At 37.8% G+C, this 18,671-nt stretch overlaps 1 protein-coding gene across 1 annotated transcript in view; it reads left to right on the top strand.

The window, feature by feature from the left end:
• The window catches only part of EIF2AK3 (eukaryotic translation initiation factor 2 alpha kinase 3), a 45,378-nt gene that overhangs the window by 13,778 nt on the left and 12,929 nt on the right, over positions 1–18,671 (top strand). The window contains exons 5-12 of the mRNA XM_081931871.1: positions 1,800–2,034; positions 2,255–2,417; positions 6,743–6,880; positions 7,638–7,760; positions 10,517–10,737; positions 11,341–11,441; positions 16,895–17,017; positions 17,659–17,808. Coding sequence (XP_081787997.1) covers positions 1,800–2,034; positions 2,255–2,417; positions 6,743–6,880; positions 7,638–7,760; positions 10,517–10,737; positions 11,341–11,441; positions 16,895–17,017; positions 17,659–17,808 — 1,254 coding nt within the window. The remainder of the gene's footprint in view (positions 1–1,799; positions 2,035–2,254; positions 2,418–6,742; positions 6,881–7,637; positions 7,761–10,516; positions 10,738–11,340; positions 11,442–16,894; positions 17,018–17,658; positions 17,809–18,671) is intronic.

The raw sequence follows: 18,671 nt of genomic DNA, 5'->3' as shown, positions 1-18,671 counted from the left end.
CAATTGGGGCCAAAATTTCTGTTGCTAAGCAAGACAGTTGTTAAATGAATTTTGTCCTATTTTACGATCTTTCTTGCTGAAGTTGTTAAATTAGATACATGGCTGTTAAGGGAACCTGACTTCCACATTGACTTTGCTTGTTAGAAAGTTGCAAAAGGTGATTACATGACCCTGGGATACTGCAACTTTCATAAATGCATGCCAGTGCCAGGTGTCTGAATTTTGATCACATCACCGTGGGGATACTGAAATGGTTGTAAGTGTGAAAAATGGCCATGTCACTTTTTTCAGTGCCATTCTAACTTCAAATGATCACTAAATGAATGGTTGTAAATCGTGGATTATCTATATTGTGTATAGATAATCTGCGATTAATAGATGCTTAGATCTGGCCCACGGGGCCACCATGGAAACAATGAAGGACCGGCCCACAGTGCCTCTGCCAGTGAAAATGGAGCTCAGAAGGGCCGTGCACAACCTTCCCGAACTCCATTTTCATTGGCAAAGTGCTAGAAAAACAAACTATTAGCAAAAGTGGCATTTGATCACAAAGCAGGAGGCATCGAGAAATGTTTCTCCTTTTGCATTTGAGCATCCAAGAAAGGACAGGAAAGAAGAAAGGAAAAGACAGAAAAAGAAGGAAAGATGGGAAGAAAGCAAGGGAAGGAAAAGGAAGGAATGAAGGAAGATTATAATGAGAGGGAGGTAGGGTCTGAGGGAAGTCCTGCTTAGTACTTGGCCACCCTTTCGCCATCCCCTTCTCTCGTCCTTCTGACCTCTCCTGGTTGTCTCCCATCCCATCACTGAGGATGCTTTAGTTACAAAGCCGGGTCTCCCCGCATGGAGAGGGAATGGGCTCTGACCCATATACCCTGCCCTTCCGCACACACTATGAGTAACCTGGCCAAGGAGAGCAAGAACAGCAGCAGCAGCCTTGAGGAGGAGGTAAGCGCAGCTGGACGCCCCCTCAGGGAAGCCGACTGGGCTGTTGGCTCCCGGTGCCCTGGGAACTTGAGGGCCAGTTTGGGCATCCCTCCACTGCCTAGGGCTCTGGACGTCTGCACTGCCATCCAGGGGTTCCTGTGGCCTGAGAGAGACTGTGAGGCTCTTCTGGAGGACAAGGGTTTGACACTCTTCTTGGTCTCACCTTCCTCTGCCGGAGACAATGGATCTCCCTGGCCCTGCCCAGGCCACCACAGGTTCCCCGAGTTGGCCATGCCCCCCCTCTCAAGATCAAACATAACCCTGATGCAGCCTCTCAATGAAATTGAGTTTGATACCCCTGTTTTAAGGCTAGAGAAGATTATTTAGCAAAAATTATAATCACTTTCCCCTCAATTTTCTTTCCATCACAGCAACAGCATGTAATAATTGAAAGACTTTAGAATGTATCTAGATGTCTTATGTAAATACAAAAGGACAAAAGGTTGGAAATTACTGTAAAGATAAAATGTAAGAAGTGAATATTAACTTATATATCAAGATAAGATTAACTTATATATCAAGATTTAATAACTTTTTTGTTTTATAATTAACAAATGAAATAATTTAATAAATAATTGCTTCCTCCTGAAAAAAAAATCATGCGAAGACAGATATTGAGGCACTTTTCTCTTTTATCGAGTTTATAGATTTTCTCCCTTAATCCAGTTTTTAGTTAATAGTAGTACATTGGAGATTAGTTATGCCAAACTAGTTTTACTATGTTTCTGAATGTTAGGGTGGATTATTTCAGAAACAGTATGACATTTATAAAGATAGAACTGATATGGAATCACAGTCTTACCCTTTTTTTAAAGGTGGAATTTTAGCGTTGGTCATTTTGAACTACGTTATCTCCCGGAGACTGAAACAAGGGTAGGATTTCTTGAAGGGAATATGAAATCAAATATTAACAAAGAAGATTCTAAAATTATTTCGGAAGTAGAAGAACAGGAAGCTACAATGAAGGATACAGTGATAAAGGTTTCAGTAGCTGACTGGAAGGTTATGGCATTTAATAAGAAGGAAGGACATCTGGAATGGGAATATCAGGTACTAAAGATGGGAAATATGTTAATGCTGTTTAGAAATATCATAATGTTACCAAAACATTTTTCATTTTCTTTTAGTATTGTGGAATTTAAACTTTTTAAAACAATTATCTTATGTATAAAATGTTCCATGTATTTGTAAAAACCTATGCATTAAAAGCTAATGAGTGTCACATTTATTGGATGTATTTTTTTTAAGTAATGGTTTATTTTATTTTCAGTTTTGCACTCCAGTTGCTTCTGCTTGGTTGGTGAAAGATGGCAAAGTAATTCCAATCAGTCTCTTTGATGACACAAGCTATACCTCTAATAATAATATCTTAGAGGATGAAGAAGATCTTGTGGAAGCTGCTCGAGGAGCTACTGAATCCAGTGTTTATTTAGGTATGCTGCCTACTTAAACATTTGACATCATTTTTGTCCCAATCTCTACAGATAACTTCTGTCTTTTGTTTATATTTTTATGTTGTTTCTTTGTTTATATCGATTATGATTTTTTCAAGAGGAAAAAATTAATTTGAATCTGAGCTATGCTCTTAATGTATTTTGCTTTAGCAGTTGCTGCTTCATATATACTAGTACATATAAACCAGTACTTTGTGTGTTGAGGAAAGATAGATATATTTTGAAATATTTTTTTGCATATTTATCCAGAAATAAATTCTATTGCTTACAATAAGATTGCATTTCTTTTAAATGTGTGAAGGAGCAGACTGCAGTTTTAAAATTATAAATATAGATTGTAGTTTTTGGCCAAAGTATAATACATGTAGTTTAACATTCTTTATTTTATGGTCTACTCCTTAAACTTTTAAAGTAACCATGAATTCAGGCATGCTCTCTGAAACAATCAGATGAGCCTTCCAAAAGAAACAATGTTTGAACTGTTTAAAACTAAAAAGTTAAAGTTTAATGTTGCTTTTAATATCTGACGTGTTTTCTAAAGCACTGTCCTATTAACTATGCCAGGTTTAATTATATAAAAACTTGGGGTATAGACACTGGGAATTGTTGATTGTAGATCATTCATTCTCTGATTATGCTTCCACTATGCACTCTGCTTGGATAAAATGAACTTTTTTTCCCTTAAGTGCGTCATTTGACTATTTGGATGTAGAAAGACAGTTATGTTTAAATTATTATTTTATGCTTTCTGCTGTTCTGTATTTCCATAAATGTTTTACTATTGATTGTACAGTAAAAATATATCTAGGTTCAGATACCACATTAATTCATAATGTGATTTGTTTGAATTTGTATATAATGTGTGTGTGTGTGTGTGTGTGTGTGTGTGTGTGTGTGTAGTATATAGTTCGGTATATTGTCAGTTGTGATTTAGTCAACAAGTTATGCTGTTTTTTTCTTTCTATTTTGATTTTATTTGAAGAAAGCTAACATACAAAACTCCAAAAATTTAGAAAAAGAAAAAGGAAAACATTGAAAAACTGCATTTAAAAACTCTAATATCTATACACATATTATCCCCCCCTAGTTGTATACTAATTAATACATTACTACAATATTATTTCTACCGCCTGCTAAACAGCCCCCCAAATTTTTTAAATTACTAAATCTATTTGTAAATTATTGACCTGTGATATATACTATATTAATGGCAAAATAGTTAACATAAAGAACATTAATAATTAAAAAACACATGGTTAAAGTTTTAAAACCCTCTGTTAACAAACTCTTTATTGTAATCAATTTGTAGCAAATTTACCACAGCATCCTATCTTCTCCCAAATCATTCCAAGAGTTGGTTTCTGATTAGGTGTGATAAATCCATTCTCCAAATCTCCTTAAATCTTCCTAGGGAAAACTAATTTATCACTTCTCCATTTAATCATGCTTCTGCTGTTGTAAAAGAATGCAACCTTGAATTTTGAGAGGGGTATGCAATCAACTCAGTTACCTCTAGATCTGCATAGTCCATTGTTGTTTCCAACAGGTCTATAATTTCCAAATCACATTCCTTTTGTGAATCTTAATTTATCCAGAGATACATGCATCTGAATATTTTCCACAACCATTATCATTTCATCAGACTTTTTAAAAAAGCTTTCAACTAAAAATTATGTTTAAAATTGTTCGATTTTTTTTTTTAGATATCATCCCCTCCCCCCAATTGTTTGTAATCTGATGCATTGTTGATCTGTGAAACTTAGCCAGAAAACTAAAGAACACTGAAGCAAAGTCAAGAAATAAATGTAAAAAACAGGGTAAATATTTTCTGGATATTTTGATCCAAGATTAAAAGAAAAAAATTACAAATTTATAAAATGCAAAAACCCTGTAGTGATGAGTCCAATTAATATAAATGAAACTAATATATTAGTTTTAGAATTAAAATTAACATAAATGAAACAAAATCACTTTCACCATCTAAAAAACATACTTTGTTTTCTTAGAGAGAACTGAAAGTTATTCATGGGGGGGGCAGCTAGAGTCCAGCAGGTGCTTCAAATAAATCAGTATTCAACTGACCAGTCAGTCTTTAAAGATAAAAAAGCGAAGTAAACCACAGGATTCAAAAAATGAAGTAATATCCAGGCATGCTTAAGAAAACAAACTGCTGAGAAAATGGATTACCAGTGACTTTCCCAACTGCTCCCACAGGGAACTGAAATCTTTTCCACTTCCCACATGAGTCCATTGCCTTCTGAAAGCCATCTTGGGTCATTCCTAAGTGCTCCCATTCAAATCCAGGGAACAGCACTACTAGAGAACCAGCTTTGGTAGCAAAATCAGCAGATCCTTGCAAAGGGGAAAAAAAACTTTACCATGTGCCAGTCATCTTGGAAAGGAATCCAACAAGCTATGCTTGAGAAAACCATGGCTTGGTACAGCATTTATTTATTAAATTCATTTGCCACCCTTCTCGATTGTAAACACAATCTTAAGTTTAATCACCATGAAGTCACTCTTCAGAAGTGATTTCCTCAATCACTCAGAATTATGAATAACATCTATGTGCAAAGTTTAGACTTGGTCATTTTATATTTCTTATTCCCAAATAATTTACCTGGTATTTGACATGTTAGTTATTCAGATTTCAGTCCTAAAATATGTAAGATCCAAAGTTGAAGTGACATCTCTGAAGTTATATAGTCTGTGAAACTTCTCTAGCTACATAAAGTTTCTGAAGCTTCTATATGCAAGTTCCTGGATAACAGATGGTGTTGGATTTATTGTTGCTAGTGTGAAACTGGATGGTGTGATCTGTATGCTACTATGGTAATATGTTTGTATATACTTATTTGCATAATTAAATGCTGAGTAGATATTATCTTTTTGTAGGAAGCTTAAATGAAAGATTTTAACTTATTTGCAGGTGGACTTTATATTGTACATTTTTCAAATTTTCTAAATAGACCAATATTAGATATATAGTTGTGATCAAAAGTATTGGTGTCCTGCCAAGTATTTCCCAGACTCCTAATGTTCCATGAAGTGTTATAGATTGAAACTGACATAGGTAAATGGTATCTACCATGCTTTATTCCATAGTGCATAGAATAGGCACTTTCCTTTTGATGTATGACTTAAAATATTTTTTATAAATAATAAAACAAATGAAAATGGCATAAATATAATTAGTGATACCCCTTAAGAATTAAAAGACATTGGATTTTAGTGATCCCAAGCAGAGTATTTACTTTAATGAATACTACAGGTGTCATAATCAGTCATTCATCCTATTTGAATGGAGAAAAATACTCAAGCATTTTGTGTAATTTTATGTAGTAAAGTAAATATGGACAATAAAAAGTAAAGCAAAGGCATTTTACCTGAAATGAAATATAATGGCCAAGTTAGAAAACTATCTCAGTTTCAAGTCATGGCTAATCATCTAAAACATACAGTGTATCTAGAGTACCCAAGAATGATTGAAAAGCAAACTTTGGACTGTTCTGACTCAGTTTGCTAAGTGTCCTGATCAGAATCAAATAGAACATGGAAAAAGCTGAAGCTTACAGTTAGGAAAAGGAACTCATGAAACATAAGATAAATGGAACAGTTTGCTCAAGAAAAGTTTTGCCTATAGAGAAGTATAGAAGTTTTATTCATAACTACAAAAAGTGCCTGATTGCAATTGTTGCCTGAAAAGGATAAGCTATGAAATTCTAGATTAGAAATACCAATAATTATGTCCATTTTCATTTTATATTAAGTCAATGTATTAAGTCATACATTGACTTAACGTCTGCTGCAAGGCCTTTACCATGCTTAGCTATTGCCTTCTTTGTTTCTTCCTCAGATAAAAATGCCTTTGCTTTACTTTTTATTGTCCATGTTTACTTTACTACATAAAATGACACAAAACGCTTGAGTATTTTTCTCCATTCAAATAGGATGAATGACTGATTACGACACCTGTAGTATTAATTAAAGTAAATACTCTGCGATCATTAGGAGTCTGGGAAATACGTGGCAGGACACCAATACTTTTGATCACAACTATGAAATCTAACTATCAATTTTACAACAAATTGGGATTCTTTGGGGGGAAATGGAAGGGTAGCATCTAAATATATTTGGTACATATTAATTTTCAATGAGGTGGTCTCAGCTATTGAGAATATACAATTATTAGTTCACCATTGGATTTTTTTTAAAAAATTGGGGAATATCCAAAGTCTGTTTTGAAATTTAAAAAATAAAGCTTATCAGTCCTGTAAAACTATTACTGCTGATTTTATGTGCAGGAATGTACAGAGGTCAGCTGTATCTTCAGTCATCCGTTAGAATTTCTGAAAAATTCCCTACTAACCCTAAAGCTTTGGAATCCAGAAATGATAATGCCGTTATGCATTTGCCTATGATCAAATGGAAGCCTTTGATTCGTAAGTAACTTATCAGATTTATTACTTTTTCAAAAATGAAAGATTGAGTATAATTCTTGATTAAAAAATTATTGACTTTTAGCTATTGGAAACTTCTGTATGTTTTCTAAGATATCACATTATATACTGAAACATTTATGTATTTCGTAGTTTACTAACTTTATAAAAGTAACATTTGAACATCCCTGTGCTATTATGTATGATGTACTATCAGGGAAAAAAGCAATGATATTTTCTATTGATAAAAACTATAATAAGATATTTTTATATTCTTTCAGTAATAAGAATAAGTATAAGGTTTGATTTTTTTTCTGAACATATTGCATTGATATATGTATTGGAATTTGCATTTGGAAGTCTGTACATGAGATATTGCCATCAAAAATATAAGAATTCCATATCCATTAATCATCCAGCAATTCATTTAATATTATTAATATTAACATAGAATTATAGGTTTTATAACACAGTAAAAACAGATACTATGGCATAGCTGTGTACATTCTCAATATATCTGGATAATTAAAATATTAACTGAACTTGTGTGGTTTCCTTTTGCCAACTCCTTGTGGTCCTTTATAACAGATAAAAATGTTTTCTAAAATATCACTTCCATTCTTAAAATGCTCTTGAAAAGGGCAAAAAAGGTAATAACATTAAAAATTAGGTAATTTTAATCTTGATCATTATTGAATTAATATTGATAAAACTTAAATATGTGCTATGAGTAGTTATAAAAAGTGTGCTTTCTTTTTAGATTCTCCATCAAGAACACCTGTGCTGGTAGGCTCTGATGAATTTGATAAATGTCTCAGCAATGACAAGTTTTCTCATGAAGAATATAGTAATGGTGCTCTGTCAGTTCTACAGTATCCATATGGTGTGTGAATTGTGTTTTATTTTCAACTATTGCTTAAAAGATTATTGCATTTACACTAGGACCTATGGCTTTCACTAATTTAAGCAAAAATCACAATACTGATACTTCTATAGAACTGTTAATGGCCTTTTGGGTAAATTATGTTTTGGGGTAAATTATGATAATGTTTTATATTCACCAAATAACTTAGAATAGAGAGACTTATTCCAAAAGGACACTGGCTTTAGCATAATGTCCAAAAGAAAGACATGATTTTAGCGAAGAAGAAAAAAAGGAAGAGTAGACCAAAACAAAATACAATGAAAAATCTTTTACAATGTAGAGCTTTTCTATCTTGTCTACATAAAATTGCCAACACCAGTTGAAAACATTCCTAGAGATTTCTTGGAACTTGCCCCCATTCGCTACCTGAGTGTCCACATGATTAAAATCAATTCCTTTCCATATATACCAGGGATGGCAAAACTTTTTCTTACGGTGCATGCATGCATGATACCTGCCACCCCCATGTGCATGCGCATATGACCCCTCCAGAGACTTTCCTGAAGCCTGGGGAGGGCGAAAATGACCTCCCCTGGAGGCCCTTCGGAAATGGATCATTTCCAAACTTCCAGTTGTCCCTTTGGGGCTGTTTTTCACCCTCCCCAGGCTTCAGGAAAGCCTCTGGAGCCTAGGGAGGGTGTAAAATTGCCCCAATGGGCCAGCCAGAAGTTCGGAAACGATCTGTTTCCAACTTCCGGGGGGGGCAGGGGTTTTCGCCCTCCCCAGGCTTTAGGAAAGCCTCCGGAGGCTGGGAGGGGTGAAAAACGCCGCCACGGGCCAACCAGAAGTTCAGAAACAATCTGTTTCCCGGGGGCTGGAGGAAGCCGTTTTCACCCTCCCCAGGCTTTAAGGAAGCCTGAAGCCTGGAGAGGACAAAAAATCAGCTGGCTGGCGCACGCACGCATGCACGCTGGAGCTGATGGTTGGCGTACCACCAAATATGGCTCTGCACCTGTTGATAATTTGGTTTATCAACCAAATTAATTATATAAAATAAGGCACTCCATTTACAGAATTAATTGACCTATCTATATATAACAGTCATCTTTCTCACATACAAACCATAATTATACAGAAGTGAGCAGGTGTAATATGTAAATCATACATGCTTCCCAGCTATATTCCAAAAGAAATAGTAAAAAGAGGACAATAAGATTTTGATGGAGAAAGACAAATGGATAGTTTACTGAGAAATAGAGATTTTTTTTAAAAAAAAAACCTAGATGGATATGAAGCAAGAGGAAGAGGCATTGGCAGAAAAAAATAGTAAAGGTTTTTTTAAAAAAATTAATTATCTAAGAAACAGCCCTTTCTGAGGTAATCTTTAAAAGATCCAGATTTGTAGCAACGATATTTACTACATTTGCACTTCCTACTCATTGTTTATAACAGCAAGTTTTAATCAAAGAGAACCCCTCTTAGAGTCACACAACATGGATTTTGTAATATTGTACTTGATAAATAGTGTGGATTCAGATTTGGCTATCATCTTCCCAGCTGGGTTCTCATGACATAAAGGGAAGACAGAAGTAAAATAAGTAGTCTTAAAACCTTACTCAGTATTCCTAAAGCATTTTGAAGAAACTAGTTTATTTTTTAACAAGATTTGCGAATGTAAGAAAACTATTTTTTTAATGTACAATCAAATATTAGCAGTACAATTTAAACCCACTAAAATCAGATAGTTAAATGAAAAGGAGAGAGAAAGGGTTGGCAGTTATATTTCATGTAAAATATTGTCTCATTTGAACTGCTACAAAAGTATTTCCATGTAGCCCATGGGAAGCTGAGGTAAAATTGTTATCCTTTCAAAGATCCTTATAAAAGTTGCAATAGAGAAGACAAGATACAAATATGTTGAAATAGAAAAATGTTAGTGTGGATGGGAGGAGGATGTGCTTATACTTGAAAAGTATTTTCTTCAATTTAGAGAAAATGAGGGTGTACAGATGTCTTGCAGGTTCTCTTGAAGTTATTTCTAGCATACGTCTAGAGATCTGGGAGAATGAACTGCCTTCATGCTGATATTTGATACCACTACTACTACATTGGTGTCAGAAGCATCCACCAAGGCACCTGATTAGCTAGTGACATGACTGTTGCCTATGGGATGCCCAAAGGAGCCCTTTTCATGTCCCCGGTATTTTTCCACTGAAGTGGTACCTGTTTTATCTACTTGCATTTGTAGAATGCATTAGAACTTAATGCTGGCAGGAACTTGGACAAATTTACAGGAGCTCATTCCATCATGAAACTTATAGTTTCAGATTTAGAACTGCCAAACTGTTGTCACTCTTATGTGGTTAGTAGGACACTGAGTCAGAAGATCCTCCCCTGGCCCCAATAGTTGATGTTGTTTCATCTTTGTAGCACCATTTTTTCATCATAGATATAGTTCACAGTTAAAAAGGAATTGGCTGGCATCCTAAATGTTCTCAATTTCTGTTCAACCGTTTTGTTCATAATGAATGGTAACTGTCATAATGCAGAACTAACTATAGCAACCCTGGAGGGGAAAAAATCTCATCTTTACTATATCTCCAATAATCGCTATGTCCTGTGTTCAGTTTTGGACATCCCACATTCAAGCCTGAGTACTATGTTGGAGTACCTCAGAGTGTGACTATGTTGGGATACCCCAGAGTGTGGCAATAAAGATATGATTTAAGTGGGTTTTAGAAAATATTTAATAATATTCACTGTTTTAATTATAGATAATGGCTATTTTTTACCATACTACACACGAGAGAGACATAGACGAAGCACACAGATAACTGTTAGATTTTCTGACAATGTGAATTCAAAGATCATCCGAAAGAAAGATCCAGTTCTACTTCTGCACTGGTGGAAAGAAATTGCTAGTACCATTTTATTCTGTATTATAGCCACAACTTTCATTGTGCGCAGGCTTTTCCATCCAGATGCTTATAACCGGGTAAGTATAGTATTCTAGAAGTGAAAGTACACATATTTCCTTTATGGAGAACTTAGTAGTAAAATAATTAAAAGTTATTTCAAATCAGGTGTGATATTGTCTGCTTCATCTTTTAGTGCAGTAAAAGTAACATTTAGAATTATAAACAAGATTTCTAAATTAATTAATATATTTAAATCATATTCTATATTTTATACCATGTTTTCACATAATCACACCATATGATTGGATATTATGAAGGATATTATGTGATACCATTACACATCCAATGCCAGACATTGAAAAAAATATTTTAAAGTTTAGTTTTGAAACTGTCACTTTTTAAATTCACGTCAGAGTAGCTGAAAATATTTATTTGTGAAATGTATAAGCTGTTCAGTTTTGAAGGACTCTAATAAATATACATGCCCATTTTGAGACTCTTCCCTTTGAGAGGAAATCTTCCACAGTCATTCTCTCTACTCAGATTGAGCGGGTGGTGGAATCTGTGATGTTTTTTGTAATATCTTTAGAAATCCAAAATGCACATCTGAAATTAGATAATATTTCCAATTAACATTTCAGTTTAATTGACTTTATTTTTATTTATTTTTTGTTTATCAGCAGCGGAAGGAGTCTGAAACTCAGTGTCAGACAGAGAATAAAAATGAACAAACCAAAGACAACAGCAGAGATGACCTTAAGAATTCTGGATATGTATCAAGGTAAAAGTAGTCATTATTCTTTGACAAAATGCATTCATTGCAGTAGCCTTTGAAAAATAAATATGTTAGTTAATTTGCTTCAGTTTGTGTTAAATGTAGTGGGTACATTTGATATTGGAGGAGTATTGTACTAACATTATTTCCAAATTCATTTTTCTTGAATATATAGTATCTTCACCTCCTTTCAATAAGTTGCCTCTTAATTGCTGCTTTTTAGAAGAGGAATAAGAGAAGCTTTGGTTGCAAGGAAAAGAAGTGAAAAGTTTGAGTATGCTTGTTAATGTCAGATAAATTGCTGGGTGTGGGATTATAAAACCTTTAGAGGCAACTGCTATTTCAATAATGCATTATTGATATGGTTATTGTATGGTTTTCTGTGATGCATTTTCTTACCCTTCAAAAATAACTTTAAATGGAAGAAAGTATTATGTTAAGATAATATTGAAAATATTATATTTCAGGGTTTTACATGCAAATGATTAATTTTATGTTTCCTTACATTTATTAATGAAATTTCAAATAAAATATGAAACAGTTTTAAAAATAAACATATAAAGATTGCTAAGAAACAACAACAAAAAAACCATTAGCAGCTTTATAAAAGGCTTGTGCTTTCATGCTTATCATTACTGGTAGCCAGAGCTTCTATACTGACTCATCTGTCAATCCACAATACAAACTTCATGTCTAGCACACATTAAGAGATCACTGATATTCTGTTGAACTGAAAGTGTAAGAAACAATACAGTCCAGGCTTCTTTAACCTGCATTGTTGATCAAGGAGTGGCTTGCTTTCTTCAGTAGCAAATGTAGAAGTCAAGCAGTTCTCCAATTATTGGCAAGTCATTATTCTGAATGTTCACATACAATGACCAGACAACTAACAACTCAAATATGTAAATCATCAAATAAAAGCCTATGTTAAAATGACAGTTGGCTTACCTGAACAGTAAGCTGCGGTAGAGTCCAAGCATGGGTTAAATACAGTCTATCTGTCCTAGGACTGAGTAGATTTTTCTTTAACCACGCCTCCTTTGCCTCATTGAGGTCAGTTTAAAAACAAAGGTCTTATCCACTGCAGGACGCCTTACAGGATTCTAACGGTGACAAAAAGTCTTGGACACCTAGCTAAACCCTGGGCAGGGTTTGACTCCCGCAGTGCCCAGAGAACAACCGTTCAGGTAAGCCAACGGTCATTCTCCTGTGCGCTGCTTGGAGAGTCCAAGCATGGGACATACCTAAGCTATTGTGTCCCAGGATGGGAAGAGTTTGTGTCCAGATTGTCCTGAGCCGAGGCAACTTTCTGCAAAACACATCTTCCAAAGGAGGCTGAGGCTGAGGCAAAGGTGTCAATTTTGTAATTTCTAAGGAATGCAGTGGGGGACGCCCACATAGCTGCTCTGCAAACGTCAATGATGGATGCTTGGGTCGCCCACGCTGCTGTAGTGGCAACACTCCTTGTGGGGAGTGCCGTCACCTGACCTGGCACGGCTCTGCCCTGATGTTCATAGGCCATCTTGATGCAGGCCAGCAGCCAACGTCCAATGGTTGAAGTTGAGGCCTTGCGGCCCAGCGATCCAGGCTGAAATTACACCAAAAATGACTCGGAGTGTCTAAATTCCTTAGTCCTCCTAACATATATGCGAACAGCTCGCCTAGTGTCTTAAGTTATGCCAAGTACGCTCCCTGGGATGCTTAGGTCTGGGACAACAGTTAGGGAGAATCACTTCCTGGGCTCTGTGGAAGTGAGTGTTCACCTGGGGGATAAAGGTGGAGTCGAGTCTCAAAATGACCCGATCAGTATGTATTATACAGAGTTCCTCCCTGACAGAGAGCTGCAAGGTCTGAGACCCTTCTAACAGACATAATCGCAACTAGAAAGGCAGTCTTAAGAGTCAAATGGCAAAGACTGGCAGTCTGAATCGGCTCAAATGGCACACTCATCAGGGCTCGCAGAACAAACGGCAGATTCCAAGAAGGATATCTCTGTATAGTCTGAGGAAGATATTGGCCGCGCTCTTCAGGAAACTCTTGACCTGAGGGTGTTGGCTCAGGGATCGGGATGAACCTCTAGCAAGGATAGTGGACAAAGCAGCGACCTGACGGCAAAGGGTGTTCGGCGCCAGTCCTTTGTCCAAACCATCCTGAAGGAAGTCTAGCAGTTGCAGTATGGAGGCTGAAATGTCTCTGATACCACGCTCTTGGCACCAGGTTGAAAAGGCGACCCATGTCGCATCATATATTCATGTGGTGGATGGCCTTCTGGACGCTTGAATAGTCTTGATGACCTTGTCAAGGTTCTGGTTCCTCTGGAGCTCCCCCTCAAGTGCATCGGCAGAAGGAAACATTGTAGTTCCCTGGCATAAAGACGTGCCCAGGGAACTACCTTTAGGCATGAGATCATGATGCGGAGGAGCTGCGAGAGTTTGATGATCGGCCCTGAGCTGCCGGCATTGATGACCTCTGGTCCTGAGGTTGCGCAGACGGTCTGGAGATAGAAACCCCTGACAAGAGACCGAGTCTACGATGGTGCCTAATTGCTGAATTCGTGTGGTCATCTCGAGATGGCTCTTCTTCCGGTTCTCTGAGAAGCCATGCTGTTGCAAGGTCCGTAGGGTCACTTGAACATCCCGCAGGGTTTGGTCATGGCTCAAGGACTGAATGATGATGTCATCCAGGTAGCATTCCAGTCAAATCGGACGGGACCGGAGGTGAGCTGCCACTGCCTCCATAAGCTTTGTGAAGGTCCTGGGTGCTGACGAGAGGCCGAAGGGCAGAGCCCTGTACTGGTAATGCCTCCCGTCGTAGTGGAACCGCAGGAACCTCCTGTGCGACACATGAATGGGAACGTGCAGGTAAGCTTCTTTTAAGTCTATGGAGGTGAGCAGGTCTCCTCGCCTTAGGCAGTCCAGGATGGACTGGAGGGACTGCATCTTGAAGCACTTGTAGGTCAGATGTTGATTCAGGCGCTTCAAGTCCAAGATGGCCCTCGACCCCCCTGAGCTTTTCGGGACCAGGAAAAGAATGGAATAGAATCCCTGCTTTTCCTGATCCGTCAGTACTGGTTCTATGGCCCTTATTTGGAGAAGGTGACGAATCTCTGCCTGCATTAGGGGATTCTTGGGAATTGGACAGCGAATGAAGGTCCATTGGGGAAACGACAGAAATTCTAATACTAGGCCCCCTCCTTATTGTGTTGAGAACCCACGAGTCTGTGATAATTTCCTCCCATTTGTCGGCATAAAATTGAAGCCGGCCACCTAGGGGAGGCACGCACTGATAGTCACTTGCTGCGTCTGAATTGGCGGAAGTTGGAACCACCACGAAATGGCTTCCAAAAGGAATGCTGTTGTTGCCTACCCTGTGTTCCAAAGGAGTTCCTATCTTGACACCTCTCTGCGGGTAGGTACAAAACTAGAACAGATAGGTGGGTCAAGATATTCCAAATCCAGGGAAAAAACGTATTTGAAGAGGCTCCTGGAGATCTTTGGGGTGGAAATTAGTTCAAAGCCATAAAGTTTTCCAAGGGAGGAGTCTCATTCATAAAGACAAAGAAGAAAGAGGAAGTTGGCCATCTTGGCTCAGCCAGTACAGGTGGTCAGGAAACAACAAGATCAAAGTTCCCACACATAGTTTAGAGAAGAATCCGTTCAACCATCCTTTCTCTCGCAGTTGTAGTCAAAAAAGAACAATTTCCCCCATTATTTAAGGGAAGTGAAAGTAGATTTTAAACTTTCTCCCATAAAAGGGAGAGATTTTCCAAGTGCTGCTTTTCCAAGGGGGGTGGAAATTCCCCCCCCCTCCTCCAATCTTAACTCCTCCAAAGGTTGAAACAAAGTCTCAAAAAAAACCCCTGCAGATCAGTCAATAGAATAAAACAGTAAAAGACCTGGGGAGACCCCTCACCTCACCACACTTCAGCTGTATCTTTCAAATTGATCATTTCCTTCCAGGCTCCGTTCGGCGAAAGCACGCAGTGGCATTCCGCGCACCCCCTACGCTTTCTGGCTCCTGGGGCAAAGATGAGACCCCCCCCCGCGGCCGCCGCCGTTCCAGGGGGTCCCAGCAAGCCGCCCCTACGGCAGGGCGCCCCTCCAAGGCACCCTGTGCTCCCCCTAGACTTCAGGGGAGCCCACCGAAACAGTGGAAAGGCGGACGCACGCATCCGTCGCCTTCGACTGCCGGAAATCATCTCCGGGAGATCTGTTCTCTTGAGGTGAACCAGGTTCCATCTCTTCTATTTGGCCTGAGGGTGGACAAGGGAATGAGTCCATCCGCTCAGGGGATTTGCTCTGCCTCTGGGCCTGCTGGTGTCTGTGCTTCACAGACTTATGCTTCCGGGTTCCCTCCCTGGGTTTGTCCTTGTTCCCTGAGGGTCCCGGGGAGGCCTTTCTTGTGGTGCCCTTTCCTCCCTTCCCTTCCTTGGGTGGAGGATCTGGCCTACTGCATTTTGAAGAGGGCCCTGCCAGCACCTCCAAACCTCCATCTGCCATGGTGATCTGCAGAAGTCTTGAAGTCATTGCTTGAAGCAGAAATTGGATTGCAGCAGTAGACAGGCACCAGGCACGTAGCCAGCCGGCTACGGAACACTTGCACATCACAATCGGAGAGGAGAAAGGCCCGTTGGCCAAAAACCTCCTCAGGCCACCCTCAAGGTCCTTGAGTGCTCGATGCAGAGAGGCAGACCTGCTGGCGCCCCAGACAAGGCCAAACGCTCCCCGGCGGCAATCTGCAGCTGAGGGGCTTGAGCACAACTCCGCAGATCTTCAAGCGGCTCCAAACGACGATCTGAGCAAAAATGTCACTTTAAAATGGCTGCTGCCACGCACTGCCGCTTTCCGAGCTCAAGATGACAGTTAGCAACCCTGAAAAAGCGTGCGGAACACTTTAAAATGGCCACCGCGCTTGCCGGGCTGAGAAGAAACTGCCGGAGCCTTCAAAGCGCTCCAGGCGGCACTATTAACAACAGAGGCTGGGAGAAAACGGACGGGAAACCTCCCACCGCCCCCTTGCTCGCCGGCAGCTGCTGGACAAGCAACTCCACCATTCCTCACTCTGCTTGCGACCAGCAGCTCTCAGCATACCCGGCAGCCTTCCTCAGCAATTCAAAGGTAAAGGTTTTTTTTCCTTTTCAGCTTTTGCCTATCTATATCTACCTAAACAAGGAATCTATACAAAAATAAAAAAGGGAGATAATTCTCTGTGCACAATTTGGAGAGTCCAATCTATCTGACTTAGAACTGAGGAGCTCCCCAAAATTAATCGTAATGGGCAGACTGAGTTTTTAAACTGACCTCAATGAGGCAAAGGAGGCATGGTTAAAAAAAATCTACTTAGTCCTAGGGCAAATAGACTGTATTTATAACCCATGCTTGGACTCTCAAAGGAGCGCACAGGAGAATTGTAATGTGCAAGTACAAGAAAAATCAATTTACTTTTGTGTTTTCTGGCAGGTATCTGACAGATTTTGAACCAGTTCAGTGTCTCGGTCGTGGAGGATTTGGAGTAGTATTTGAAGCCAGAAACAAAGTTGATGATTGTAACTATGCTATTAAAAGAATTCGTCTTCCAAATAGGTAATTATATACCTTTTTGGTTGCCTTCATAGTCTAGATGGCACCAAGGTTCACATATTGGTTGCCATTGTTTCAGAACCATTTTATTCAACGGCTGGGAAGGTTTTCAAAATTTAAAAAGTAACATTAGATATAATAAGAAATCAGTGTTATTAGTTTTAGTAATAATTATAGTATAAATAATTTCAGTAAATTTCTGAACTTTCTCTTGGAGCCTTCTATAAATGTGAGTTCCTAAACTGTATTTTTTTAAAAAAAATATTACAAAGTGGTCTATAGTCAAGACTATTTTTGTTGTCGTTTGAAACATTTTATGTTGAAGTAATTGCATTATTTTTAAATCCATCTAACTTGAGGACTACTGGAAAAAGAAGCTTGAGTTCTCCAACTTTTCACTCAAAAGGGTTCAGTCCTGAAATTATAATCATATGCATAAAAGGAGTTCTTCCAATACAATGTTGAGTTGATTAAGAAAATAAACTATTTCAATTAATTACTGAATAGGATGTATAATTTCCTTATGTAAGGAAATTAAAGAAAATATGTTTTGTCACCTGAAAAGACTATAGAAAGTAATATTTGACCAATTTACCCTTCATAAATCTTTTGTCTTTGTGTTGTTGTATTACCTCAAATTTTAGGGAGCTGGCACGTGAAAAGGTTATGCGTGAAGTTAAAGCATTAGCAAAACTTGAACATCCTTCCATTGTTCGATATTTTAATGCTTGGTTAGAAGCACCACCTGAGAGATGGCAAGAAAGAATGGATAAGCTGTGGTTGAAAGATGAGAGGTATTTACTTTAGTTTTTAGAAAATGCATTAATTCATTAAAGGGCTCTGGAAATAATATTTACAAATCTTGTTAAATCAAAATTTTGCAGAATAATATCTATAGATGAATCAAGATATAGTCAGAAGAATATAATGTAGCCACTTCAATAAAACTGAGAAATATGGCTCTGGTGTAATGCCTGGATTGGAAATTAGATGGAACTCACTTTATTATTCCATTATTGCTTCATAAGTTCAATAAGGGATAAAAGTCAGGATATACATGTACTGAATAACTCAGAAACTAAAAAGAGAGATAATGTAAATTCCTCGATAGTTGTGCTATATAACATGATTCCTCTAGAACTGCATTGTAGATAACATGAGTGTGGGGCTTAGATTATTAATCTGTTTTTATTTCTTAGTCTAGTGCTTCTAGTAGCTACTTTATAATCTCTTGATCAAATGAGATTGTGTGTTAAAAATTGGGTTTCTGATCAATGTCATTTTGTCACAATATAATAGTGAACTCAGATCATTTGTCTATTTGTGCCTTTATAGGTCTAATATAGTTTGGCAGTTGAGATTAAATATACATTCATTTTGCTTAGTCTTTCTGTGTTTTCAAAAGTGTTAAAATTTTACATGAATTTTCAGAAGTGTTTTTTCCATTGCATAAAATTTCTGGCACATGTTTTAGAACAGCAAACTACCCCAAAATTCATAGAACGCAGATTTTTTTTTTCAGGAATGTGCCTTTTGTTCAAAGATGCAAGCATGGTAAATTTATAAGAATTTAAATGGGATAAATTTCTCATTTTTTCATCAATTTCATCTTCTCATCAATTCCTCTTCATTAAGCATTAATTTTCTCTTTAATGCT

The sequence above is a fragment of the Natrix helvetica genome, assembly GCF_964273705.1.
Source record: "Natrix helvetica genome assembly, chromosome: Z".
NCBI lineage: Eukaryota > Metazoa > Chordata > Lepidosauria > Squamata > Natricidae > Natrix > Natrix helvetica.
The sequence above is the reverse complement of the archived record's forward strand: the minus strand, read 5'-3'. Positions and strand labels throughout refer to the sequence as shown.